Below are 27,382 nucleotides of genomic sequence, written 5' to 3' on the forward strand. Positions count from 1 at the left end.
TGTCGTTTTTTTATCTTGCCCCACTGTGCATTATCAAACATGAAAGCAACCGACCGTTGGTCCGTGAGGAGAATGAATCTCCTGCCGGCCAGGTAATGCCTCCAATGTCGCACAGCTTCTACTATGGCCTAGGCCTCCTTTTCGACTGAGGAGTGGCGGATTTTGGAAGCATGGTGGGTACGAGAGAAGAAGGCCATGGGTCTGCCCGCTTGGTTGAGGGTGGCCGCCAGAGCTACGTCGGAAACATCGCACTCGACCTGGAAGGGGAGGGACTCGTCGATGGCGTGCATCGTGGCCTTTGCAATATCTGCTTTGATGCGGCTGAAGGCCTGGTGGGCCTCTATCGACAGGGGAAAAGCTGTGGATTGGATCAGGGGACGGGCCTTGTCCGCGTAGTTGGGGACCCACTGGGCGTAGTAGCTTAAAAACCCTAGGTAACGTTTCAGGCCCTTGGAGTAGTGAGGGAGGGGGAACTCCATAAGGGGGCGAATGCGTTCAGGTTCGGGGCCTATAACTCCATTTCGCACTACAAAGCCGAGGATGGCTAGACGATCGGTGCTAAACACGCATTTATCCTTGTTGTATGTAAGGTTAAGGATTTTAGCGGTCTGGAGAAATTTTCGGACGTCGGTGTCGGGGTCCTGCTGGTCATGGCTGCAGATGGTGACATTATCGAGGTACGGGAATGTTGCCCGTAAACCGTACCGCTCAACCATTCGGTCCATCTCGCGCTGGAAGACCGAGACCCCGTTGGTGACACCGAAGGGAACCCTTAAGAAGTGATAGAGCCGCCCATCTGCCTCGAAGGCAGTGTATTTGCGGTCACTGTACGGATGGGGAGCTGGTGGTAGGCAGACCTGAGATCCACCATGGAGAAGACCTTATAATGCGCGATCCTGTTTACCAGGTCGGATATGCGGGAGCGAGGGTACGCGTCCAGCTGCGTAAACCTGTTGATGGTCTGACTGTAGTCGATGACCATCCTATGCTTCTCCCCGGTCTTCACCACCACTACTTGAGCTCTCCGGGGGCTCTTACTCAATGACACCTTCCCTCAGTAGCCTTTGGACCTCTGACCTAATAAAGATCCGGTCTTGGGCACTGTAGCGTCTGCTCCTGGTGGCGACGGGTTTGCAATCTGGGGTGAGGTTCGCAAACAGGGAAGGCGGGTCGACCTTAAGGGTCGCGAGGCCGCAGACAGTAAGGGGGGGTATAGGGCCGCCGAATTTGAAGGTCAGACTTTGAAGGTTACACTGGAAGTCTAAACCCAGGAGTGTAGCCGCGCAGAGGTGAGGAAGGACGTAGAGGTGAGGAAGGACGTAGAGACGGATATTTTTGAACTCCCTTCCCTGGACTGTGAGGTTTGCTACACGAAACCCCTTTATCTCCACTGAGTGTGAACCGGAAGCCAGGGAGATTTTTTGATTAATGGGGTGGATGAGGAGAGAACAGCGCCTTACCGTGTCAGGGTGTATGAAGCTCTCCGTGCTCCCAGAGTCGATTAGGCAGGACGTCTCGTGCCCGTTGATGAATACGGTCGTCGTAGCAGTATGGAGCTATTGTACATTCTAACCAATAGAAAGCATACAGTTTCCACCAATGATGCTTTAGCCTATCAGGTACCGTAATACCTTTAATACCACAGGGGTGCATGCTGTTGTTCACCGTCTGCTCCCAACTCAAAGTACCCTCTAAAGTATACATAGTGCCAATACCTGAGCTTGTGGCTGTGATTGTTAGTACAAATGAAAGTGCTTCTTCAGATGTTGCTTTTGCCCAGTAGCTTCAATGTGAGGCTGCACTGGTTGACTACGTGGCAGTTCTTTGAATATCTGAAAGCATAAATGCAGACGGAGATGATTGGGATGAGGGAATGGTGTTGGGGCATATTGGTTGTCACACCATTGCAGCTTGTAATTCATGACAGATAACAGGATGAAGGAGAAGCGGAACTTGAGAAGACACGTAAGGCAGGAACATACCCATCATCATGGATGGTCTCAATAATTTGCAGTAAAGCCTTCTCAGAGGAGCTCAGGCCTGTCCCCGGTCAGGTTTCTGGTGCTCCCTCATGTTATCCTTCATGAAAGAGTAAAGAATGTTGGTGAGTATGTTGCTATGTGCTTGGGTAATGAGCCTGTCTTAGCTGTATAGCTGACAGCATGTGAAAGCTGCAAGTCGTGGGTGAGGCTTACAGTAGTCATAAGATGTGAGAGTGAAATGGGTATGAATATTAGGTACGAGTCCTGAATTTTAGAGATTACTGATGGGGGAGTGATGAGTGTGTGGTGCATTGAGTGACGTGTGATGTTGGTAGTGCAGTGGATAGGATATGGCACCTCCTGGAGTAAGGCCTCTGGCGCTATGTCAGAGAACCTGGGAGCCATCTCTCTGGCCAGCTGTTTCATTGGCACTTTATTCTTCAGAAGAACTTTTAATCTGGTTTTAAGAAATGTAGGCTACCTTTAACTTGAGCTAACCACACACACAGCTGTACGTACCCCTGTTGCGAGTGCAGTCAGTTAGCAGAACTGGGCTGCATGTCACAACGGTGATGAGCAGGTGGCATGAAGTTTGCCCAATTCCTACTTCTCCTCAATTGGGTGTATGGTAATTACGCATCACAATCCCCAAACTTGAAACCCGATTTATCTACTATTTAGTGCCACATGTTCCAAATATTTCTGTTTGTAAAATGATTTCTTCCCCCATGTAGGTGAATGCTTCTCCTTCACTGGCATCCAGCACAGCTAATGACCGAATCATGAAATACAATCTCATCAATGACACGTTGAACATTGTTGCACCTAATGGCGACATACCAGATTGCAAGTTGAGCAAAAATCCTTCCAAAGAAGCTCTTGGAAATTATGTCATCCTGTAAGTTACTCACAAATAATAATCCAAAACTTTGGGTTTCTTATATAAAAATGTTCATGAAATTGTAATTGTCTCAAAGTTTTGAGAGAAAATACAAAATAGTTGAGTTTCCAAGCCAATTGATATTTCTTCTTTATTTTGCAACCAGAATGGGTGACATGGTGGCACAGTGGTTAGCACTGTTGCCTCACAGCGCCAGGGACCCGGGTTCAATTCTGGCCTTGAGTGACTAGCTGTGTGGAGTTTGCACATTCTACCTGTGTCTGCGTGGGTTTCCTCCAGGTGCTCTGGTTTCCTCCCACAGTCCAAAGATGTGTAGGTTAGGTGAATTGGCCACGCTAAATTGCCTCTTAGTGTCCAAAACGAAGGTTGGATTAATGGGATAGGGCAGGGGAGAGAGTTTGGGTGAAGTGCTCTTTCAGAGGGCCGAATGGCCTCCTTCTGCACTGTAAGGATTCTATTCTATTCGCTGTAATAAAAATATCACCCAGCTTGCTCGGTTCTTGGGAAAGTTTTTACATGAAAAAGTTGGCTTGATGTTGTAAATAGGTGATGCAACATGTGATCTCCTATTTCTAAATCATATGAAGTCCCAGGAACTGTGCACTAGTTCATTTTCTCTTGGGTAAACTTATTGCTCCAGCAATTAGCAAAGCTTGCAAAAAGGTCTAAGCATGACACTGTGACTTACCAAATTTGCATTGAGTTCATGAACGGCTGCTTCCTGTATTACTCCAAACAAGGTATGCAATGGTAGTAAGACACCGTGTTAATGTCAGGTGACACTGAAACAGAGCCACGACAAAGCACTGCTGAAGATAGTTTTGAACCGTAATGTATTACGAATTCAAATGGTACCAACTGGCATTGAGAGATCATGAATATTTGATTGTCACTGAATGTCAATAAAATATCAGCATGACAGGTACCAAGATTAATCTAAAACAAGATTTAGCCATCCAAAGAGGAACATGCACAATTTGGATTTGTATATTTTACCATGTTAAATGCACTAAACAAAGTACTTAAAGGAGGAGAAAATTAATCCCAAGTAGGAGTGGGAGAAGAGTTAGGAAGAATGAACAGAGAAGAAGGTGAGTTTTGAGGAAGTATTTGAAGGATGGGAGGTAAAGACATTTCAGAATATGAGGCCAAAACAGTCAAACGTGAAAAGAAGGGAGGATGACCGTATAAGAGGCCATAACGAGGGACTTGCTCTGAAATGCAGGGCTGTAGTAATGGCACAGGTAGCGAGCAACAATTACCTTGAGGAGATTGTGAATCAAAACAAACATTTGAATTCAATGAGTCTGGGACCAGGAATCCAACAGAAAAAGGTGAAAACAGAGCCAGTATGGGCTGAAGAATTTTGAATTAATTTTAGTTATAAAGAATGGAATGTGGGAAGTTGTTCGGAAGAGTATTTGAGAGTTATGTGATGAAGGCTTGCATGAAGGTTTGAATGGCAGTAGGTGTGAGGGAAAGATAGAGGTGGCACTATTATTGGAGATGGAAACAGATATCTTAGTACGGATAACATATGGGATTTGAAGCACTGTTCAATGTCAAACAGGGCACTGAGGTTGCAAGTAATTGAACTCAGCCAGAGCAAGAGATCAGAGTTTGGGGCCAGGATATGGGTTTTTGGTGAGAGCCAAGCAGGATGGCTTCTGGTTGGTCAGCCTTAGGTGGCAGCCATGAAACCAAAGATTGGATTCTAAAAGAATCATATTTGACTTCAAACATTAACTCTGTTTGTCTCTCCATAAATGCTGTCAGACCTGCTGAGTATTTCCAGTGTGGTTCCGGTTGCGGCTATGCAGAGCTAAGTCGCACGTTCGGCAGCGTCCGCTTGGAACGGACTATTGGGCTCTTTTCAGGGCCCCCAACGGCATTTTTTCGACATTTCCCGGTGTGGGAAGAAGACTGCAACATTCCCCCGACAGTGTATGGCCTGGACCAGGAGCAGGGCGACTAAAAAAGTGGTGGTGAATCCAAAGAAAGTGCGAGGGAAGAAGAGCAAGATGGCGGCGGGCGGGGACCAGGCAGCGTGGATGCAATGGGTGCAGGAGCAGCAGGAGGGTATCCAGCGCTTCTTCAGGGAGCTCAAAGCGGACCTGCTGGAGCCGATGAAGGCTTCCATTGATAAGCTGCTGGAGACCCAGACGGCCCAGGGGGTGGCGATCCGCGAGGTCCGACAAAAGATCTCAGATAATGAGGACGAGATCTTAGGCCTCGCGGTAAAGGTGGAGGCGCACGAGGCGCTCCACAAGAAATGGCAGGAACGGTTCGAGGAGATGGAGAATCGGTCGAGGCAGAAGAATTTGCGGAAAACGGGACTCCCGGAGGGGCTGGAGGGGTCGGACGTGGGGGCCTATGTGGTCACCATGTTAAACTCGCTGATGGGAGCGGGGTCCTTCCAGGGGCCCCTGGAGCTGGAAGGGGCCCATCGAGTGCTGGCGAGGAGGCCCAAGGCTAACGAGCCACAGCGGGCAGTGCTGGTGCGGTTTCATCGGTTCGCTGATCGGGAGTGCGTACTCAGGTGGGCCAAGAAAGAGAGGAGCAGCAGGTGGGAGAACGCGGAGATTCGAATATATCAGGACTGGAGCGCAGAGGTGGTGAAGAAGAGGGCCAGGTACAACCGGGCGAAGGCGGTGCTGCACAGGAAGGGGGCGAAGTTTGGCATGCTGCAGCCGACGCATCTGTGGGTCACCTACAAGGAGCGGCACCATTATTTTGAGTCCCCGGAGGAGGCATGGGCCTTTGTTCAGGCCAAGTCATGGACACAAACTGAGGGGCGGGATGGGGGTCGGGCATGGGGATGGTCGGGGATTGTTGTTGTTGTGTTATATTTTGAGGGGGGGGGGGTTCTTTGTTCTTGTTTCTTTTTGGTTCGGTGTGGGTGGTTAGGGTGGGTTGGGCACTGTTTTGGTTGGGTCTGTCGGATGGGCTCTTGGAGGGGGGCAAGTAAACTGAGTAGGGTGGATGGCTGGTAGGGGGATGGGGCCCCGCGGGGGAGGGTGAGGCCCGAGTTGGGGGTGAGGAGACTGGGCCTGTAAAAGGAGATGCGCCAGAGGAGGTGGGGCCGGGCAGGTGGAAAGCGCAGGCTTTTTCCCGTGCCGAAGGCTGGAGGGGGCGGGGCCAGGACAGGGAAGCGCGGGTTTTTTCCCGCGCTTGGGATGGAAGGGGGAGGGGGAAAGGCTGCTGGTGGGTAATGGAGGGGGAGGGGAAGTCCCACAGTGGGAGGAGTCGAAGGAGAGGCGGGAGTGGCCGGGGTCAGCAGGAGTCAGCTGACTTGCGGGAGTGCAATGGGGGGAGCAATGCAGCTAGGAGGGGTCCTAGCTGGGGGGGGGGGGGAGGTGGGGGGGGGGTGGGGGGGGGGGGGGGAGGGGGGGGGGACCGGGTTGCTGCTGGTATGGTCAAGGGGGAGCTGGAGCGAGTAGAGGGAGTTGGGACGGGGGTCTGCCACCGTGGGAAACGGGCTGGGCGTGGGGTCAGGCAAGTGTCTGGCCGAGGAGGGGTTATGGCTAGTCGGCGGGGGAGGGGGGGCGGGTAGCTCCCTGATCCGGCTGATAACCTGGAATGTAAGGGGATTGAACGGGCCGGTTAAGCGGGCCCGGGTGTTCACGCACCTGAAGGGGCTGAAGGCAGATGTGGTCATGCTCCAGGAGACACACCTGAAGGTGGCAGACCAGGTAAGATTGAGGAAGGGGTGGGTAGGTCAGGTGTTTCATTCGGGGCTGGATGCAAAAAATCAGGGGGTGGCAATCTTGGTGGGAAAGAGGGTGTCGTTCGAGGCGTCGAGCATTGTGACAGACAATGGCGGCAGGTACGTAATGGTAAGTGGTAAACTGCAAGGGGAGAGGGTGGTGCTGGTCAACGTCTACGCCCCAAACTGGGATGATGCGGGTTTTATGTGGCGCATGTTGGGTCGGATCCCGGACTTGTAAGTGGGGGGCCTGATAATGGGGGGGGGGGGGGGGGGGGGGGGGCGGACTTTAACACGGTGTTGGATCCGGCACTGGATCGCTCCAGGTCTAGGACGGGTAGGAGGCCGGCGACGGCTAAAGTGCTGAGGGGGTTTATGGACCAGATGGGAGGAGTGGACCCTTGGAGATTTGCAAGACCGGGGGCTAGGGAATTTTCATTCTTCTCGCACGTTCATAAGGCTTATTCCCGGATCGACTTTTTTGTTATGAGCGGGGCGCTGATTGCGAGAGTAGAGGATACTGAGTACTCGGCGATGGCCATTTCGGATCACGCCCCGCATTGGGTAGACCTAGAGCTGGGGGAGGAGAGGGACCAGCGCCCGTTGTTGCGCTTGGAGGTGGGGCTGTTGGCGGACGAGGAGGTGAGCGAGCAGGTCCGAGGAAGCATAGAGAGATACCTGGAGGCCAACGGTAATGGGAAGGTCCGAGTGGGGATGGTCTGGGAGGCGCTGAAGGCGGTGGTTAAGGGAGAGCTGATCTCCATTAGGGCCCACAAGGAGAGGAGAGAGCAGAGGGAGAGGGAGAGGCTGGTGGGGGAGATGGTGAGGGTAGACAGGAGGTACGCGGAGGTGCCGGAGGAGGGACTGTTGAGGGAGAGGCGCAGCCTCCAGGCTGAATTCGACCTGTTGACCACCTGAAAGGCAGAGGCGCAGTGGAGGAAGGCCCAGGGGGTGATTTATGAATATGGGGAAAAGGCAAGTCAAACAAAGAACAAAGAAAAGTACAGCACAGGAACAGGCCCTTCAGCCCTCCAAGCCCATGCCGACCATGCTGCCCGACTAAACCACAATCTTCTACACTTCCTGGGTCCGTATCCCTCTATTCCCATCCTATTCATATATTTGTCAAGATGCCCCTTAAATGTCACTATCGTCCCTGCTTCCACCACCTCCTCTGGTAACGACGAGTTCCAGGCATCCACTACCGTCTGTGTAAAAAACTTGCCTCGTACATCTACTCTAAACCTTGCACCTCGCACCTTAAACCTATGCCCCCTAGTAATTGACCCCTCTACCCTGGGGAAAAGCCTCTGACTATCCACTCTGTCTATGCCCCTCATAATTTTGTAGACCTCTATCAGGTCGCCCCTCAACCTCCGTCGTTCCAGTGAGAACAAACCGAGTTTATTCAACCGCTCCTCATAGCTAATGCCCTCCATACCAGGCAACATTCTGGTAAATCTCTTCTGCACGCTCTCTAAAGCCTCCACATCCTTCTGGTAATGTGGCGACCAGAATTAAACACTATACTCCAAGTGTGGCCTAACTAAGGTTCTATACAGCTGCAACATGACTAGCCAATTCTTATACTCAATGCCCCGGCCAATGAAGGCAAGCATGCCGTATGCCTTCTTGACTACCTTCTCCACCTGTGTTGCCCCTTTCAGTGACCTGTGGAACTGTAAACCTAGATCTCTCTGACTTTCAATACTCTTGAGGGTTCTACCATTCACTGTATATTCCCTACCTGCATTAGACCTTCCAAAATGCATTACCTCACATTTGTCCGGATTAAACTCCATCTGCCATCTCTCCGCCCAAGTCTCCAAACAATCTAAATCCTGCTGTATCCTCTGACAGTCCTCATCGCTATCTGCAATTCCACCAACCTTTGTGTCGTCTGCAAACTTACTAATCAGACCAGTGACATTTTCCTACAAATCATTTATATATACTACAAACAGCAAAGGTCCCAGCACTGACCCCTGCGGAACACCACTAGTCACAGCCCTCCAATTAGAAAAGCATCCTTCCATTGCTACTCTCTGCCTTCTATGACCTAGCCAGTTCTGTGTCCACCTTGCCAGCTCACCCCTGATCCCGTGTGACTTCAACTTTTGTCCTAGTCTACCATGAGGGACCTTGTCAAAGGCCTTACTGAAGTCCATATAGACAACATCCACTGCCCTACCTGCATCAATCATCTTTGTGACCTCCTCGAAAAACTCTATCAAGTTAGTGAGACATGACTTCCCCTTCACAAAACCATGCTGCCTCTCACTAATACATCCATTTGCTTCCAAATGGGAGTAGATCCTGTCTCGGAGAATTCTCTCCAGTAATTTCCCTACCACTGACGTAAGGCTCACTGGCCTGTAGTTCCCTGGATTATCCTTGCTACCCTTCTTAAACAGAGGAACAACATTGGCTATTCTCCAGTCCTCCGGGACATCACCTGAAGACAGTGAGGATCCAAAGATTTCTGTCAAGGCCTCAGCAATTTCCTCTCTAGCCTCCTTCAGTATTCTGGGGTAGATCCCATCAGGCCCTGGGGACTTATCTACCTTAATATTTTTCAAGATGCCCAACACCTCGTCTTTTTGGATCTCAATGTGACCCAGGCTTTCTACACACCCTTCTCCAGACTCAACACCGCCAATTCCTTCTCTTTGGTGAATACTGATGCAAAGTATTCATTTAGTACCTTGCCCATTTCCTCTGGCTCCACACATAGTTCCCTTTCCTATCCTTCAGTGGGCCAACCCTTTCCCTGGCTACCCTCTTGCTTTTTATGTACGTGTAAAAAGCCCTGGGATTTTCCTTCACTCTATTTGCCAATGACTTTTCGTGACCCCTTCTAGCCCTCCTGACTCCTTGCTTAAGTTCCTTCCTACTTTCCTTATATTCCACACAGGCTTCGTCTATTCCCAGCCTTTTAGCCCTGACAAATGCCTCCTTTTTCTTTTTGACGAGGCCTACAATATCTCTCGTTATCCAAGGTTCCCGAAAATTGCTGTATTTATTCTTCTTCCTTACAGAAACATGCCGGTCCTGAATTCCTTTCAACTGACACTTGAACGCCTCCCACATGTCAGATGTTGATTTACCCTCAAACATCCGCCCCCAATCTAGATTCTTCAGTTCCCGCCTAATATTGTTATAATTAGCCTTCCCCCAATTTAGCACATTCACCCTAGGACCACTCTTATCCTTGTCCACCAGAACTTTAACACTTACTGAATTGTAGTTACTGTTCCCGAAATGCTCCCCTACTGAAACTTCTACCACCTGGCCGGGCTCATTCCCCAATACCAGGTCCAGTACAGCCCCTTCCCTAGTTGGACTGTCTACATATTGTTTTAAGAAGCCCTCCTGGATGCTCCTTACAAACTCTGGCCCATCTAAACCCCTGGCACTAAGTGAGTCCCAGCCAATATTGGGGAAGTTGAAGTCTCCCATCACCACAACCCTGTTGTTCTTACTCTTTTCCAAAATCTGTCTACCTATCTGCTCCTCTATCTCCCGCTGACTGTTGGGATGTCTGTAGTAAACCCCCAACATTGTGACTGCACCCTTCTTATTCCTGATCTCTACCCATATAGCCTCACTGCCCTCTGAGTTGTCCTCCCGTAGTACAGCTGTGATATTCTCCCTAACCAGTAGCGCAATTCCGCCACCCCTTTTACATCCCCCTCTATCCCGCCTGAAACATCTAAATCCTGGAACGTTTAGCTGCCAATCCTGCCCTTCCCTCAACTAGGTCTCTGTAATGGCAACAATATCATAGTTCCAAGTACTAATCCAAGCTCTAAGTTCATCTGCCTTACCCGTAATACTTCTTGCATTAAAACATATGCTGGCGCATCAGCTTCAGAAGCGGGACGCAGCTAGGGAGATTGGGGGAGTTAAAGATAGGGGAGGGAGTGTGGTGCTGAGTGGGGTTGGCATCAATGGGGTCTTCAGGGACTTTTATGAGGATCTGTATCGGTCCGAGCCCCCACTGGAGGAGGGAGGGATGGGCCGCTTTCTGGACCAACTGAGGTTCCCGAAGGTGGAGGAGGGACTGGTTGCGGGATTGGGCCCCCCGATTGGGCTGAAGGAGCTGGCCAAAGGGATAGGGAGCATGCAGGCGAGGAAGGCACCGGGGCCGGACGGTTTCCTGGTCGAATTTTACAAAAAATATGTGGACCTGTTGGGCCCGTTGCTGGTTAGGACCTTCAATGAGGCAAGGGAGGGGCGGGCTTTGCCCCCCGACGATGTCCCTGGCACTGATCCCCTTGATCCTGAAGCGGGACAAGGATCCCCTGCAGTGTGGGTCTTACAGGTTGTAGTTTTTACCTCACCACTATTCTTAGAATTCCCCCTATACCAAAAAGGGCCGATTTATTCTAAATGGTGAGCAGGGATTCTCATTCCCCGACTCCTCCGCAGACTTAGGCGAATGCTATTCGGGTCAAACTAGTATTTCAAGTTATCCTCCGGTATAACTCGTATCTTCGTAGAAGAAATTTATCTACTTACCACTTAGTAACTTACACACTGGTCCAGCTTGCTAAGTGAAGTAAAGTAAACTTTAAAGAGAAAAATAATAACCACTCATTTTTATCAATTTGAACTTAACTTTATTTTCAAGTTAAAAGAGAATAACTAATTTTACAGAAAGGTAGAAAGATCTTTTCCTGTTTGGACCAGTTGCAGACTTTCAAGTCTCTCTTGACAATCAGGTTTCTTTAACTTTTGGTCTTCTGCTGAGTTCTCTGGGCTGCTCGGTCTGTCGATGCTGCTCGTCCCATCACCGAGGAAGATGCTCTTCTGATTATCCGCTCATTATCCCCAGTTTTTATAGCCATTTGGGGCCCCTTAACCTTTGAACCTGGCACCCTTCAGTCTGTCTGCATGACATTTGGTAGGCTAAATATTAGCAGTTTAGAAGCGTGGTTCTGTTTCTACAGCGATAGTGCAGTTTCATCCTCCCTAGCTCGCCATCCTTGACTGCATTTTTCTCGCTTTGCTTGACATGTCACAAATTTATGTGCCTTAGTTCGCACTCTTTTGGTTTCATGTCTTTTCTGATGCACTTTTTCTCTGATTCGACTCGGGTCATCTTCAGGTTAAACTAATGTCATGTTAGTGTTATCCCCCTTGATTCTAACTTTATCTGCTTTCGCCATCTTCAAAAGGTTTAACTTCAAATGTGATGTAGTTATAATGTTACTTTGTCACCTTTTAGTTTCCTCAATTTATTAATCAGTTGTTTCATTTTATTACTTTTCACGCTTTAACATTTGATCCTTATCTTAGACTTTCGAGTCTGGCTGCTTTTCCTAATTGTTCAATTAAGTAACTCCTCACTAAAGATTTGTGAGATACTGTTCCTTTTCATATAACTTTAAGAGTTTTTAAGTCAATCAAATGTCTTTTCTAACTTGTAAATTAAAATGAAGCTCCTATCTTTTTTCATCCCTGTCTGTGAAGTTGTCTGCTTTCAAAACAGGCTGCTGCTGTTAACCCCGTGTGGGAATTCTCCTTTTCATTTAAACGCCTCAGGTATTCTTAGTGTTATTTTCATGTATCAAATGTCATATTCTTCCGAGTTTTCACAACAAGGTGTAGCTACCTAAATTGGACAACTCCCGATTTAAAATGACGAACGGCAAAGGCTGATGGGAAAGTCAGCCAACATAGACAGAAACCAGCAGTTGCAGGTTTGCTGTGTATTTACCTCTGCAAAGGCCAGACAACATCGATACCAGTGACCATCAGCATAACAATGTAGCAGCCATCTGCATACTGATGAGCAATCCCCGGGAACAATAAGTAACATTTTGGACACACAAAGCAAAGCCAGACTACTCGGCGCCAGCAGGAGCCAAAACAAAGGAAGTGAACGAGCACCTCAAGTCCGCCCATGCTCCAGTATTGGAGAAATCAAACCAAGCGATTGGGACAAAGTCCAATCACTTGGGACCAGGTACAGGGTCCGCCCCGAAAGGCAGGATGCCCCTGGGGACTATAAGAGTTAAGCCCCAAGTTCAAATCGCTCTCTTCAGCTCTCTTCACCTCTGCGCCCTGCCCGGGTCACCCAGCAACACGAACCAACATTGACCGTGACCGGTGCAGTGACCACCGAACAAAGTAAGTCTTAATTCAACGCTCGCTACGTGATAGGCGCTCCTAGCTACCAATCCGTACCAACTTTGAATCCCGCAGACTCAGAACCCGAACGAAAGGCCATTTGTTCCCCTGACCTGGTGGGCCAGTCCGAAGTTAAGTATAGGCCTGTTAGTTGTAGAAGTAGCTTAGATGTAGAACTTTTGCATGAGTAGCGATAAATGTAGAATAAATGTGCTTTGATTTGAATCGAACTAATCGGTGTATTGGGTTATTGATCATTACTCCGACTTGAACCTCGTGGCGGTATCATAAAGATACCTGGCGACTCGATAGCAAAGGTAATAAAACAGAGTAATTGAACCAAGGAGAAAGTTAGCAACATTATTTGGCGACTCCGCCGGTACCCGATCTAGAAGTGGCATACCCACTCCGGCGGAACCCAGAATTTGAATTAGAGATCCAATTGACAACAGAAAACCACAAGTGTTCAAGCAGTTCTGATCAATACTCATAATTCGGAAGTGTGTGTATGCATGCTTAACTAACAGGGCGATAAGGTAAAACTGATTGATATTTTGTTGCGACAAAACTGTCGGGAGTCTGTATTTCGGAAAGTAGCGAAAGCCGTGCCCGTATTTACAGCACCGCCTTAATACCCCTGTCCCAAATTTGAAGAGCAGCATTCGGATAGGAAAGATGGCAATGCAGCGCCTCATGAACCCAGAGGAATTTGCGGCCGCAGCGACCAGCAGCAGTAGAGTGGGACAATGTCTCATTTGGGGGGAAGAGATCAGGAAATTCCTCAAAGGGAAAGGGAAATTCTGTGGGAGTATAGGACATACTTGGTGGGAGAACCTGAGCGAGATCCACAAAAAGAGCTTAGGGAAAGCTTGCAAGCCGATGGCAATCGTGTCCTGCTTGGCACAATTGCGAGGCACAGAGGAGGTCGTTAGGACGCTCCGGAAAGAAGTAGAGGGCACACATCGAATGAGTACGGTCGATGTAAGCGAGGTAGAAAGAGAGAACTTAGAATTGAGGAGGAAATTGGCAGCAAAAGATGGAGTGGTGGCGGATGCCAAAAGGGCACACCAGTCTTGTCTGGCGCACTTAAGCAGCTTCCAGTCTCAATACGAAAAGGCCTATCAGGACACGCAACGTGCAGTCCTGGTACGTGAAGAAACTGAAAAGCAGGTAGAAGCATTGCAGAGACAGTGCAGCGACCTAAAGGCAGCGTTAAGAGCACTCCATGCTGCCACCACAGAGCAAAGACAAAGCACGCTAGATCACGCAAAGTGCCGGAAGCAGATTGCAGAGCTGCAATCGCTGCTTTCAGTTCAGAAAGGATTCCAGGAAACCTTTGGAGAAAAATTAGATCAGGAAGACGGCCCTGATTGGGAAGCATTGAATGAAACAGCGCAGAGATATGTTCAGGGAACATGTGCGCAGGGAAAGCCACAAAAGAGAAAAGCGCCTCACACAGCAGATAGTTCAGGCTCCAATGAACCCAGTAACCACCCACCGCACAGCCATAGTGGGCGATACGGAATTTCTATACTACACCCCCTTAACAGTGACCCAATTACGGGACGCGTGCGAGAAAATCACACCGTTCCTCCCCACCTCAGACCCCCACCATTTCTTTGCCACTGTAAAGCATCAGGCGACCATGTACGGCCTGGATGAGCGAGAGCATGTAAAGCTCACACTTTTAAGTTTAGATCCTTCAGTCGCAGCAGCCCTTCCCAACCCACAGAATGTAGGAGGAGGCACCCTTGCAGAAATGCATACCGCGATCCTGGATGCGATCGGGTATAACCGGGGTAACCCCGTAGATGGCCTCAATAAATGCAGGCAAAAGAAAGCCGAGCACCCCACAGCGTTTGCTGGACGCCTGTGGATCCACTTTGCAGCAGTCTTTGGAGACTTAGACCGTGCCCATTTGTCCCCAGACAACATGGCCACATGGACCCGCACCCTTATCTCCCATGCCACAGAAACAGGACAGAAAGCTTGCGCGAGTTATGATCCCTCAGAGGAGGCACATAACGAGAAGTGGGTAGTGAAAAGATTGTCCCACGCCTGGGAGCAATCTGTACAAAGCAAACCCGCAGTTAAAATTCCCGAAGAAAAGCAGGCCGACGCAGATGCACAGGCAGTAAAAACACACCAGAACCCCGCATGGGTGAATGAAGGAAAGAGCAGCCCCCCACAAAAGTCACAGGAGTGTTACAACTGTGGACAGTTGGGACACTTTGCAAGAGAGTGCAATGCCCCTAGAAAGCCATAGAGAGCCCAGCAGACGGGCACTCTGAGTAAGGAGAAGACAGAGCCCATTCATAGTGTTAGCGCCCGTTCAGATCAGACGGACCTGACCGGAACGGACTGACGGTGTACGGGCTCCCCCAGTTGGGTCTGCGACACCCTTTGGGATAGGTCTGGACGATCGGTAGTTGCAGCGAAAATCCGGGGACAGCCCATCGAATTTCTCTGGGACACAAGAGGGTCCCGCACCACAATAAATTCCTCCACCATATTCCAAAAGGACACGTGGCCCACTACAGCCACCATCACCCTCAGTGGCTTTACAGGCCACTCATAGCAGGGACACATCACAGCCCCTGTACCCATTCAAATCGGCAACATCACCACCAGGCACCTCATAGTCTTAGTCGATCTGCCCCACACAGCAGAACACATTCTGGGAATCGATTTCATGAATTCCCACAATCTTTCATTTGATCCAGTCAACCAGTGTGTCTGGAAAATGGCAAAGACTGCAAGAGCCCCCGCAACGGTCAACATAGGTGAATACGCGAACAAAATTAGTGCAGTAGGCAAATTTTGGTTCAACCCGACCACGCTTAGTACGGACAGGCAGGTTAGAGCAGTTCTGCAAAAGAACAGGGCAGCATTCGTGACCCACAAGCACGACTGTGGACGGATGACTGGCTCCGTACAAATAACAGGACCTAACCCCAGACCCCCAAAACAGTATGAATTTGCCTAAGAGGCAGAGGGAGAAATCTCAAAGGTAATAGAAAGCTTATTAGAGCAGGATGTATTTAGATCAGTAGCCTCCACCAATAATGCCCCGATTTGGCCAGTGAGAAAGCCCGTGGATCATGGCGACTGACCATTGATTACCGGGAACTCAACAAAATTACCCCCGCAGCAGCCCCCACAGTAGCCACAGGTCCCGAGACCATGCTCAAGCAGGGACTCAATTCCCAATTCTTTACGGTTTTGGATGTCAGTAATGGATTCTGGTCCATTCCATTGGCAAAGGCGTGCCAATACAAATTTGCCTTCACCTTTAAAAATCAGCAGTACACGTGGACATGCCTGCCACAAGGATTCCACAACTCCCCCTCCATTTTCCACCGACAGCTGGCAAATGGTTTAGCCAAATTCTCTCGCCCCGAATGTCTGGTTCAGTACATAGACGACCTACTACTGCAGACAGACACCAAGGAAGAGCACATTGAGCTTCTGTCCGAACTCCTGGAACTCTTACACTCAATCGGTTGCAAAGTCAACCCCAAAAAGGCCCAGATTTTGGAAGATAAGGTGATATATTTGGGAACAATTATCACACATGGTAAACGCGAGATCGAGCATAAAAGGATTGACTCGATTGCTAAATTGCCCCTTCCCCAGAACGTTTCAGCCCTCCGGTCGTTTTTAGGACTGGTTGGCGACTGCCGAAACCACATTGACGGTTTCGCCAGCAAGGCAGCGCCCCTCTCAGACCTCCTAAGGAAAGGAGCCCCCTGGGAATGGCTTCTGCAGCATAAAGGTAGCAACCACAGACCGCACCCTTTCGGCCGTGCTCCTCCAGGAACGGCACGAACAGTTAAGGCCCGTAGCTTACGCCTCCAGAATTTTAGATGCTGTGGAGCAGAAATTTTCAGCCTGTGAGAGGCACCTGCTCGCAGTATTTTGGGCAGTTCAGTATTTTTCGTATATTACCGGACTGAACCGCATCACAATTCTCACTGAACACACCCCCACCCAACTTTTACTGGACGGACGACTCAAGGACGGTACAGTGAGCCAGATTAGAGCAGTTAGATGGACCTTTCTCTTGCAGGGACGGGACATCACTGTTAAACAGACAAAGACGCACACCTTTTTAGCCGACAACTTACAGTACCCCGGAACCCCCCATGAATGTGAAATTATCTCGCCACACCACAACACAGGCCCCTTTATTGCAAAAACACCCCCCAGAAAGATAGGTAGTTCAACCCAGAGCCCCCAGCACACAGACACGTGCGAGCCCATAAAGATCAATGTGGATGGATCTTCCACAGTATTGGATGGGAAGCGCATAACAGGTTGTGGTATTTATGTCGAGGACACGCCCTCGAGGAAATATCGTTAAAACTTCCAGGCCACTTAGGCGCGCAGGCAGCAGAGCTCGCGGCCATCGCATATACAGTGGAACACCCAGATTCCTTCTCCAGCCCAGCAGACATATACTCGGACAGCCTCTATGTCTGCAACAGCCTCACGGAATTCCTACCCCTGTGGAAAGCAAGAGGATTTGTTTCCGCAGACGGAAAACCCCTCCCCTCAGCCCCATTGCTCCGTAACATTTTAGAGAGAGCACGGAACAGGACTTTCGGGATAGTCAAAGTTCGTAGTCACCATCAGTCCTCCATCCCTGGAAATGTAAAAGCCGACGCACTGGCTAAAGCAGGTTCCAGGCATGGATACCTTTGGACACCCCCCCCGAAAGCGCACCAGTGAATGCAGTATAGGTCTCACAGACGAGGATCTAGTGGAGGCCCAGAAGCAGGACAGCAATAAGGGCAGCACGGTAGCATTGTGGATAGCACAATTGCTTCACAGCTCCATGGTCCCAGGTTCGATTCCGGCTTGGGTCATTGTCTGTGCGGAGTCTGCACGTCCTCCCCGTGTCTGCGTGGGTTTCCTCCGGGTGCTCCGGTTTCCTCCCACAGTCCAAAGATGTGCGGGTTAGGTGAATTGGCCAATGATAAATTGCCCTTAATGTCCAAATTGCCCTTGGTGTTGGGTGGAGGTGTTGAGTTTGGGTAGGGTGCTCTTTCCAAGAGCCGGCGCAGACTCAAAGGGCCGAATGGCCTCCTTCTGCCCACCAAATTCAATGATAATCTATGATTAATCTAGGACAAAGGTTCGGCACATCGTGGGCCGAAGGGCCTGTTCTGTGCCGTATTTTCTATGTTCTATGTTTTCTATGTTCTATGTTCTATGTTCAATCTCAGGGAGATTTTAAAAGGAAAGTATCCAGCACCCTACGAGAGATTTAAAAATGCTCTGACCACACATGACGGTGTGGTGTTAAAAGACACCCTTTATGTGGTTCCTGAACAGGACAGGAATCAACTGATTTGTTTATTCCATGACGGTCATGGACATCAGGGAATCGATCCCACTACAGCCCATCTCAAGCAGCTTTGTTGGTGGCCGAATTTAAAGGACGATGTTAATCACTACATCGAGAATTGTCTTATCTGCGCCCAGAATAATCCGGACAGATATGCCAAAAAGGCAGAGCTCAGCCACACCCGACCCGTTAATTGCCCTGGACTAACCTCCAGATTGATTTTATAGGACCATTGCCCCCTTGCAGGAATGGCTATAAATATGTACTCGTGGTGATAGACACGTTTACAAAATGGGTCCAAATAGCATACCACCCACAGTCGAGTGGTATCGTGGAGTGCATGAATCGGACCCTAAAATCCACCCTCAGAAAAATGGTCCAGCAAAACACCACTTGGGACTCGGTCCTCCCTTTTGCGCTGATGTTTTTGCGTAACACTGTTTCCACCTCCACAGGTTACACCCCACACACCCTCATGACCGGACGCCCCATGAAAGGCACAGAATTTTTATTAGGTTTAGACTTGACCAGCCCCGAAGTGACGGCCCTCACACACGAAAAAGCTGTGGAACAATTAGTGGAAAACGTTAAAACGGCTCAGCTAGCAGCCGCAGTGAAATTGGGCACAAGGAAGAAACAGAGCAAGGCTTGTTTCGACGAGACAGTGCATGCGACTGAGTACAGTGTAGGACAGCAAGTCATGCTCTCCGTATACAACCCCAGCAAATTCCTGTCACCAAAGTACTCGGGTCCGTACTCCATTGCGGACAAAGTAAGCCCTTCCGTATACAAGATAAAGTATCCCAACGGCAAGACTGCGTGGTTCCATATCAACCAGCTGAAGGCATATGGAACACAGTCTAACCACGCACACCACGTCATGCTCGACGCAGCACACCACACCCCGCCCACAGCCAACGTAACCATACCATCCCCCAACACGTCCAGCCCAGCCACGGACTCGATCTCGACTCCACCCCCAAAATATACACTCCGCCCCGGAACGCCCACCGACTGCAGCAGCAGAGACAGCGACTGTGACTCGGACGATAGCCACAGCATGCCTCCCTACTATCCCCATGCAACAGGACCCACACCCAGTGAATCCGACAACGATCCGAGTGATCCCTTCATGATCACTTTCCTAAACAAACCGACCACCGACCTACCATGACGACCCCAATTCCGTCCCCACACAACTAGACACCACCTATTGGCACAGAGACAACTCATACAGATTCGTCCGAAACGACGAGAGCGACCCCAAATCACACCATGCAGCCCTATCAACCTTAATACATTCAAGAGTTTGGCACCCGGGAGAAGATGACGACCTTGAGTCTGACTCCCAGAACGAGAACCCCTTTGTGACCCTGTTCGCAACCGTTAACTGAGGTGTCCAGATGATGTTTTGAAGGAACCGCTTGGGAGAAACGGTGTCCTTTTTAATGGAACCTGCAGCATGTTTTATGTTGTTTGTAGTGTTTTGTTAAATGTTGTATGTCAGACCAGAATTTTTTTTTCCACCACCCCAAGCCCTTTCGGCCAAAACCTCTGAGGACTTGCCCACAGAGACTTGTTAAGGTCCCAGACGCCAGTTCAGCGGAACTCGTCTGTCCACAGATACCATACGCCCGTTCATAACTGCCCTTCTGGTTTGAAGGTAGAACCACTACTGCAGCCCCCCACGATGACTACATTTCTTGCCCGTTCTTGTCCGTTGCTCAGGCAGTGGAGAAACGGCTTAGGACCCGTCCTGTCTGGGAACCCCCCTCTGGTCTGCTACGCTCGGGTAGGGGAGACACGGCATTGGTAGCCGTCCTACCCGGGGACTCCATCCAACTCTTACCCGTCGCGCCCCATATGCACCTCATTTTGGAAAGTTTTAGTTCAAAAAGTTTTGTTTCAGGTAACCCTTAGGTTGCCAACCACATGCTATTTACATCCTGAAACATTTGGATGGTAAACCGCACAGTCTGCGAGACGGCTCGCACTGGTTCATTATTTGTAAGTGTGTCTTGTCCTAAATTTCGTTTTTTGAGAAAAAAAATGAGGGAGTCACACATAGTGACCAATTATAAAGGGAGTAATTGGCACTAAAGGACAGACAGGCTATCATACAAGATGTTAAACCAAGATAGTTACAGACACTATGCTTGATTCCACAGAAGCTCCAGGACCGGAGAAGAGAAGTGAAAGAAGAAGCACCATGAGGACTTCCTTCGCGTGGTTCATCATCACAATGGACATTTGGTTGCGCGTGAACGCGAACCCCATGACCTCGAGTCCCCCAGCCGTTAATGATTCACTTCCCCACAGTACCCAGAGCCCAGTCACCAACGACACCGCACCATCTTGGTGTGACAGGTTTATAACCTGGTATTCCCTGTCCTACATAATAGAATCCTTGCTGGTATTGCCGATACTCTGCTGCATTGTGCAGACTATGCATCTAAGAAAATGGAGAAGGGGCGCCTACCGCGCTCGCACCCCGGTATATAGGATCAGAATCCCTATTTTCGGGTACGACCAGACCCCCGACCCCCGCGATCTATAATAAAGAGCATTCATTTGCAGTTTTATTGTAATTAAAGAAATGTTCATGAGCAATTGTACGATCCTGAGATTGACTGCCAAGCCAGGACAAATGTGTATAAACTGCTATGATTTTGTTTGTATGGTTGAGGAAGTTAGAGTGATGAAATGTTTGAGTAGGATTAGCGTATTAAGGATAGTTTGAGGTTCCCACTTTTTTTATTGTTTTGTAATGCATGTCCCTGTTTGACATAGCGCCCCTTAGAATTGTCAGTTAAAAATGTTTTGCATAGTTATGGTCAGTGTAGAGGCCATGTAAGAAGTGCTCCCCGGGTCAGGAAATCAAAAGCAACGTAGTTATGTGTTCCTTCACGCTTCGCGTTAGGATCACAAGGAGGGATTGTAGCCACCTAAATTGGCCAACTCCCGATTTAAAATGGCAGACGGCAAAGGCTGATGGGAAAGTCAGCCAACATGAACAGAAACCAGCAGCTGCAGGTTTGCTGTGTATTTACCTCTGCAAAGGCCAGACAACATCAATACCAGTGACCATCAGCATAACAATGTAGCAGCCATCTGCATACTGCTGAGCAATCCCCGGGAACAATAAGTAACATTTTGGACACACAAAGCAAAGCCAGACTCCTCGGCGCCAGCAGGAGCCAACACAAAGGAGGTGAACGAGCACCTCAAGACCGCCCAACGATCAGGGAACCGCTCCAGTATTGGAGAAACCGAACCAAGCGATTGGGACAAAGTCCAATCACTTGGGACCAGGTACAGGGTCCGCCCTGAAAGGCGGGAAGCCCCTGGGGACTATAAGAGTTAAGCCCCAAGTTCAAATCGCTCTCTTCAACACTCTTCACCTCTGCGTCCTGCCTGGGTCACCCAGCAACACGAACCAACATTGACCGTGACCGGTGCAGAGACCATCGAACAAAGTAAGTCTTAATTCAACGCTCGCTACGAGATAGGCGCTCCTAGCTACCAATCCGTACCAACTTTGAATCCCGCAGACTCAAAACCCGAACGAAAGGCCATTTGTTCCCCTGACCTGGTGGGCCAGTCCGAAGTTAATTATAGGCCTGTTAGTTGTAGAAGTAGCTTAGACGTAGAATTTGTGCATGAGTAGCGATTACTGTGTATAATAAATGTGCTTTGATTTGAATCTTACTAATCGGTGTATTGGGTTATTGATCATTACTCAGACTTGAACCTCATGGCGGTATCATAAAGATACCTGGCGACTCGAGAGCAAAGGTAATAAAACAGAGCAATTGAACCAAGGAGAAAGTGAGCAACACAGGCCGATTTCGTTGTTAAATGTAGATGCCAAGGTGCTGGCGAAGGTCTTAGCCACGAGAATTGAGGATTGGGTGCCGCAGGTCAATCACGAAGACCAGATGGGGTTCGTGAAGGGGAGGCAGTTGAACGCGAATGTGCGGAGGCTCCTGAACGTTATTATGATGCCGGTGAGGGTGGGGGAGGCGGAGATAGTGGTGGCGATGGACGCTGAGAAGGCCTTCGATAGGGTAGAGTGGGGGTACTTGTGGGAGGTGCTGAAGAGGTTTGGGTTTGGGGAGGGGTTCGTCAGGTGGGTTAGGCTGTTGTACGAGGTCCCGATGGCGAGTGTGGCCACGAACAAGAGGAGGTCTGAGTACTTTTGGTTGCATCGAGGGACGAGGCAGGGGTGTTCCCTGTCTCCCCTGCTCTTCGCACTGGCGATTGAACTCCTGGCTATGGCACTGAGGGAGTCGAGGAACTGGAGGGGGCTGGTGCGGGGTTGGGAGGAGCATAGGGTGTCGCTCTGTCTGTGGCGGACCCGGTGGGGGGAATGCCGGAGGTAATGAGGACCCTCAGGGAGTTCGGGGATTTCTCAGGGTACAAGCATCATGGCAGATGCCCTTGGGAGGGTGAACTCTTCCTCTTCGTGCGCGGGGCTCAGCCTCATACAGTTTAAAGTGCTGCACAGGGCACACATGACCGGGACAAGGATGAGCCGGTTTTTTAGGGGTGAGGACAGGTGTGTTAGGTGCTCAGGGAGCCCAGCAAACCACACCCATATGTTCTGGGCATGCCCAGCGCTGGAGGAATTTTGGAAGGGTGTAACGAGGATGGTGTCGAGGGTGGTAGGATCCAGGGCCAAACCAGGCTGGGGGCTCGCAATTTTTGGGGTTGCAGGGGAGCCGGTAGTGCAGGAGGTGAACGAGGCCGAAATTCTGGCCTCTGCGACCCTGGTAGCCCGGCGAAGGATTCTCCTTCAGTGGAAGGATGCGAGGCCCCCAAGTGTGAAACCCTAGGTCAACGATATGGCGGGGTTTATTAAATTGGAGAGGGTGAAATTTGGCTTAAGGGGATCGGTGCAAGGGTTTTTCAGGCGCTGGCAACCGTTCTTAGACTTCCTGGCAGAACGGTAGACAATGGTCAGCAGCAGCAGCAGCAACCCGGCGGGGGTAGGTTCTATTTTATTTTTGTTTGTCTATTCTGGGGGGGTATATATTTGCTATGTGTTTCGGCGGGTGTTTATTATTTAATAGGGGGGAGGGGGGCATGGGGTTGTTTTGTTTTGTTTGGTATTTAATTCTATTGGGTTCCTTTTACATTTTGTTGTTGATATTTTGTGAAAACTTTAATTAAAAAATTTTTTTTAAAGAAGAGTATTTCCAGTGTGTTTGGCGATGATTGGAATAATACCGCTGAGGCGATTTTGTTGTCAGTTGATACTTGGTACCATTCAATTCCCGTACCAGCCTCCCCGAACAGGCGCTGGAATGTGGCGACTAGGGGCTTTTCACAGTAACTTCATTGAAGCCTACTTATGACAAGTGATTATTATTATTATTTTTGAAACGACACTCCCCTGTGAACTGTCAAAACAAAGAGGAAATATTAATCTGAGAGATATCGGGAAGCCTCCAAAATCATAACCTAAGAAAGCAATTTAAAACCACCCTAGTTATTAAACTTCTCCACACCCACGCTGAAGTGGCCGCGCCGTCGTGAACGCCGTCGAGGTTCACGACGGCGCGGAACGGCCCCGGTCCCAACCGATTCAGGCCCTGACAATGGGCCAGTATCGGAGCCGCGTCATCTACCCGCGCCAGGCCTTGTCGTCCTCGTCAAAGCGGCGCCGCATAACGGACGTCATCCGCGCATGCGCGGGTTGGCCGGCGACAACCCGCGCATGCGTGGTTGCCGTTCTCTCTAAGTCCGCCCCGCAAGAAGATGGCGGACGGATCTTGCGGGGCCGCGGAAGGAAGGAGGTCCTCCTTCAGCGAGGACAGCCCGGCGATCGTTGGGCACCGATCGCTGGCCACCCACATTTCAGGTGAAGCCCGGTGCAGGATCCCCCCTCGCCCCCCCCACAGGCCGCCCCCCCAGCGTTCACGCACCGCCCACGACTGCAGCGACCAGGTGTGGACGGCGCCAGGGGGAACCCGCTGTTTTGGCCTGGCCGTTCGGCCCATCCGGGCCTCAGAATAGCGGGGTTGCCGGAGAAACTCCTTTTTCGGTGTCTCCGGCGATTCTCCGGCCTGCGGCCCGCGAAACTCGACCGGGCCGTTCCTGCCGCTTAGGAGAATCGCGGGAATGCGTCGGACCGGCGTCCCCGGAAATTTTGGCGGCCCAGGCGATTCTCCCAACCGGCGTGGGAGTGGAGAATCGCGCCCCATGCCTTCCCTTGGGGATGGCTTGGACAAGTGTGGACACCATCTTCATGGGAGGGGTCTCCTCATTCAGCCAAGTCACAAACTCCTTCTGGGTAGAACGATTAAACAGCGCTGATGTCAAGAAACCACAAGTGCGGTGTTTGGCCCTGCACATCCCCCTGCACAAGACCACTAATATCCTGGTGAGATTAAGGGGCGAAATTCTCCTACCCGCCCCGCCACATTTCTGCCCCGACCGGCCGGCGGGAGTCTCCGTAACACCGGCCGGTCAATGGGGTTTCCCATTGTGGGGCAGCCCCACGCCGTCGGGAATCCCCCGGGCGCCGGCAGAACGGAGACTCCCGCCGGCGGAGAATGACGCCCCAGGATCTTGTTCCTGCCCAAGAAGAGCAGACTCTCACAGACACAGCTTGTGAATGCTGTCAACTACCCTGAGGTGTCTGGAAACAGGTCTCTCCATACGTTTAGTTAAAGATTGCAGCAATAGCACCTGAAGATCTAAAGGGAAAGATCCATAGGCCAATGGCATTTTAATGGTCTCCCTGATTTCACAATTTTATCAAATTTACCAGGCTCTCAGAACGCATATATAGTGTGTTAATCACCATACCCAATGTGTTACTCATCATACGCAAAGTACATTAGGAAAACTTAAATGAATCCACAGCTAAAAAAATAGTTGTTTCGAATTTTAACGACAATTTATTTAAATCAAATTCTTAATTTTTTTGCTTTTGTCAGTTGGGATGAAGAATTAGCAGTGAATGAAGGAGTTGACTGTGACATGAAAAATCGCCTGGGCCAGGCCTGTGGTTCAAAAGCTGGAAGAACAAAAGATTTAGGACGATCTATCGCCACGATTTGGAAATAATATTTAAAAAGTGAAAAAGCTCTGGCAGCAGCTGAACTGTAGCAATGCTGTCCATGAACATAGCTGAACTGTAGCAATGCTGTCCATGAACATAGCTGAACTGTAGCAATGCTGTCCATGAACATAGCTGAACTGTAGCAATGCTGTCCATGAACATAGCTGAACTGTAGCAATGCTGTCCATGAACATAGCTGTCCAATCTGTGCAAAAGTAATGATGAAAAGTAATTTGCTGCTTGCAATTTGCTCCTTGTTAATGTTACCATGTTTTAAGGATGTCACACAAATCACTACAATGCTTCGCAATGTTTAGAAAAAACAATTGTGGGGTTGAAATTCCTCTTAGCCATATACCTTTCAAATATTTTTCTTTTGTGCACTTTCCCTGGGAAGAGTTCAGCATGACGCCCAGGCCCAGGCCATCTTAACTCCAGGCCTTCTTTGAATGATCCATCAGTCTCACTCCCAGAACCAGTGGGAGTGCTGTTCGGGCCAATGGGCAGGAGCAACTATTGCATTGGGAGCACTTGACTTTGTGTATGACTTCAAACATTATGGGCTGGATACTCCGATTGCTGACGCCGAAATCGCATTCAGCGATTGGCCGGAGAATCCATTTTTACGGCGAAATCGGGGGCGGTGCTATTTTTCGGAAGCTCCGCCCCCTCAAAAACAGCGTAATTGCTGAGTAAGCCTCACGTCTTTGGGACGGCCTCAGGACATCACCTGAGGACCTCCCCGATGCTCCACCCCCGACGGGTCGACTTCCCGACGCTGTCGGTCATGCGTGCTCACAGTTTTCGGGGACCTCGTGTGGTAGCTGAGGATGGTGCCCAGCGCCGCCACAGTCGGGGTGGGGGGGGCGTCCTTCTGCTGGCCAGGGTAGCTTCAGCGGGGGCTGGGGGGACTGGTGGGGTGGGGGGGGTGCTCCAGGGCTGATTAGGGGGGTTCCAGGGGGGCACTATCTGGTAGGCTGGGTCCGTGCATGGCGGGCGCCATGTTGTATGGCAGGGCCGCCGCAGGTCGCCGCCATGCGCATGCGTGCCCACGGACCCGGCAATTCTCCATCCGTATCTGCAGGTAAAGTCGGGGGCTTTACGTGGCAGGGCTGCTAGCCCCCCACGGGGCGGAACATCGGTGTGGGAGCGGCACCGACCTTTTGGTCATAAGACTAGACACATGCTCTGGACATAGCCTCAAAATTGGAGAATCCAGCCCTCTGTATTTTTGTGTTGACTTCCTGATTTCAGCAGCTAAAACTGACTGTTTTGTTGATGAATCTAAAGTACACCCATGCTTGTCCTGTCTTATGGTAAGTTACAATGACTGGGGAGATGGTGGTCAGAGTGGTGGGGACATAAAGGTTGAAAGCCCCCCTTCCATTTTAAACCCCCAGGCCAGGTGTTAGGTGAGTATGGGGGAGGTTTAAAATTGACCTCTTGATATGTTACCTTTCGTGGGATTTGTGCAACCCTGGCAAGGCCAGCATTTGCTGTTCATCCTTAATTGCTCTTGGACTTGCTAGACCACGTCAGAGGGCAGTTAAGGGTCAATCAGAGTCTGGAGATGCACATAGGCCAGACCAAGTAAGGGTTGCAGATTTCTTACCTAAAGGACATTAGGACATGAGTATGGGTTTTCTTTTTTACAATTAATAGTTGTTATGGTCACCATTACTGAAACTAGCTTTATAATTCTGGATTTAATGTTTAAATTCTACCAGCTGCAGTGGTGATATTTGGACCCATGTCCCCAGAGCATTAATCTGGGCCTCTGGGTTACTAATCCAGTGACATTACCACTCCACCATCATCTTCCCTAATCCCACAAATTGAATTTAAATTCAATTAATAAATAAAAATCTGGAAATTAAAAGCTAATTCGAGTAATAGTGACCACAAAACTATCACCGATTGTCATAAAAACCCATCTGATTCACGAAGGTACTTTAGAGAAGAGAATCTGCCATCCTTTATCCGTGTTATGCTTCTCTTGCTCAATGTGGGAGCTCAGGGACGTGGCTTCTTCACGTGCGAGAAGTGTGTCCAGCTGCAGCTCTTGTTCGACCACATGACGGCTGCGGATGGACTCACTTTGGAGCACCTGTGATGCTGAGGAGGTCGTGGATAGCACGTTTAGCGAATTGGTCACACCACAGATTAGGATGGCTGAGGGAGAAAGGGAATGGGTGACCAAAAGGCAGAGAAAAAGCAGGAAGGCAGTGCAGGTGTCCCC

The 27,382-nt window shown here is 49.9% G+C and overlaps 1 protein-coding gene across 3 annotated transcripts in view; it reads left to right on the forward strand.

The window, feature by feature from the left end:
- LOC140396267 (polyglutamylase complex subunit TTLL1-like) overlaps nt 1-25,496 on the forward strand; it is a 120,543-nt gene extending 95,047 nt beyond the window's left edge. For all 3 annotated transcript variants that reach the window (XM_072484645.1, XM_072484647.1, XM_072484646.1), the window contains 2 exons: nt 2,717-2,880; nt 25,019-25,496. In XM_072484645.1, coding sequence (XP_072340746.1) covers nt 2,717-2,880; nt 25,019-25,148 — 294 coding nt within the window. In that variant the 3' untranslated portion in view covers nt 25,149-25,496. The remainder of the gene's footprint in view (nt 1-2,716; nt 2,881-25,018) is intronic.
- Nucleotides 25,497-27,382: the final 1,886 nt, after the last annotated feature.

The sequence above is a fragment of the Scyliorhinus torazame genome, chromosome 19 (genome assembly GCF_047496885.1).
Source record: "Scyliorhinus torazame isolate Kashiwa2021f chromosome 19, sScyTor2.1, whole genome shotgun sequence".
NCBI classification, from domain to species: domain Eukaryota; kingdom Metazoa; phylum Chordata; class Chondrichthyes; order Carcharhiniformes; family Scyliorhinidae; genus Scyliorhinus; species Scyliorhinus torazame.